The following is a 1,880-nucleotide window of genomic DNA, read 5'->3' as shown; positions in this document are numbered from 1 at the left end:
TTAATTTTGAAATTAACGGTGAAGTGGCAGAAGTACATACTAAACAATCCAAAAGTAAAGAAACAAAGTATTTCCCGAGGTGGGATTCGAACCCGGAATCCCGGTGTAGGAGACGGATGTTCTAGCGATTAGGCCACTGCGCCGTTAAGGTTATACACCATGGATTCACACGTACGTCATGTTAATTGTACGCACCGCCATCTATTGAATTGTTATCAATTTTTAACTTTTTTATCTTTTTTTTCGTCTAGGAACACTCCCCGGGTATATAAAATCGCCCTCTGAAAATTGCATCCAGATCGCTTGGGCGGTTTGGCCGGGCATAGGGGACATACATACATACATACATACGTATATACGAACTGAAATATAGATTAGATATATGAGTATGTTTTGTTATGTGTTTGCACCACACAGTTTGTGAGTCATGTTTTACGAATGATGAAAATGGAAATGTCTATTGTGCCTTGTTCCTTGTGTCTTGTCATTGTGCATTGTGCCTTGTGTCCAAGTTATGTAACCTTGTCTGAAGTTCCGAGCATTTTACAATTATTGCTGATTGCTGGGAAATGGTAATCTATAACTAAATCGTTGATGTTTGTTGCAGAGTGAGGATCGAAAGGCTTAGCTCTTGTCCTGAGCTGCATATTGAATCGGGCTTTGGAACACAATGTAGTTGCTCAAGAACTGACATCTCCCAAGATGGACACCTTGATGGGCGGAATTTTCTCTTTTTTAAACGACTGTAGCGCTAGATATACTTCTTAGTAAGCAATCAGTAAAAGGTGGCACCACATAGGCATGGGTTAAATATGAGAAGTTGCACAAACCAACCCTGTTCAAAGTTAAATCGGGTGAAGTAGGGAACATTTTCCAGGGTATTGTTTTAAATGACATATTCTCATGATCTATACAACACCTTTTTTAAGTCCTTGTGCTTTTAAATGCGCGACATATCCTTATAATGTATTGACCATTTATCCATTACTAATGCCAGCTGAGTGATATTAGGCTGAGTGGCCATGGTTTGTGTCGGTGTAGAAAGTTGGTCTCATTACACACTAGTATTATCTACTGTATGTAGACATGTAGTGAGCACGGTGTCGTCATATCATCGTTCTTGTTATGCATTTATGCGAAGTTTTCATCTGCAAATGTGATACTAGATGCGTGCCAGAGTTGTTCATGCGACTATTACGTTGTTCATGTGAATACGTTCTGAACGTGGCAGAAGATGCAGTGCTTTCATTTGGGTGCTTCTGAGCTATTGAGTAATATTTTTGTGACAACATCTTTCAAAATAAAGATGCATGTATTCTTTACTGTATAGGCCCTGATTATAGATGATGTATTAAAATTTTAGAAAGGCTACGTTTTCAAAAGATAGTTTTGAGTGCATATTATATATAAAAATTCAGATTTTGTATGAGTTAGTTTGAAAGTTACAGACGTTACTCAACATGCTTTGACAAGGTTTTGAAATAAAAATACAAGGGCTAAATTGAGGATGAATGTCAATTTACAACAAGTTAGATGCGTGCTGTGTGCCTATAATGATCATTTCTCAGAAATTAACATTTTGAACAGAATAATACATTAAGTTGTTAGTGTTACGGACGTTACTAAAATTTGTTGAATTCACAATTTTATATACAAAGTATTGTAGACTTCTAAAACTGTGAAAGCATTGCAAGCATTGTATTACAATGTGAGCTACACTATGTGTACTTTTAACATGTTTGTTGGAAGGTATGCCACAATTTTCGACAATATAGTAATCCGGACGTTACCATTGACAAATTGACAATTCTTGTGTAACGTCCGAATATAAACTTCAAAATTAAGTTATTTACAATCAAACAAGGACACATTTGATGGCA

The 1,880-nt window shown here is 36.5% G+C and overlaps 1 protein-coding gene across 4 annotated transcripts in view; it reads left to right on the top strand.

Moving 5' to 3' along the window:
* Nucleotides 1-1,386, top strand: part of LOC106814858 (hydroxymethylglutaryl-CoA synthase 1-like) — an 18,084-nt gene extending 16,698 nt beyond the window's left edge. For all 4 annotated transcript variants that reach the window (XM_014819225.1, XM_014819223.1, XM_014819224.1 and 1 more), the window contains exon 9: nucleotides 608-1,386. In XM_014819225.1, coding sequence (XP_014674711.1) covers nucleotides 608-612 — 5 coding nt within the window. In that variant the 3' untranslated portion in view covers nucleotides 613-1,386. The remainder of the gene's footprint in view (nucleotides 1-607) is intronic.
* The last annotated feature ends 494 nt before the right edge of the window (nucleotides 1,387-1,880 follow it).

This window comes from Priapulus caudatus, unplaced genomic scaffold, assembly GCF_000485595.1.
Source record: "Priapulus caudatus unplaced genomic scaffold, Priapulus_caudatus-5.0.1 Scaffold991, whole genome shotgun sequence".
Classification (NCBI taxonomy): Eukaryota; Metazoa; Priapulida; class Priapulimorpha; order Priapulimorphida; family Priapulidae; genus Priapulus; species Priapulus caudatus.
This window is presented reverse-complemented; position numbering and strand designations above follow the sequence as displayed.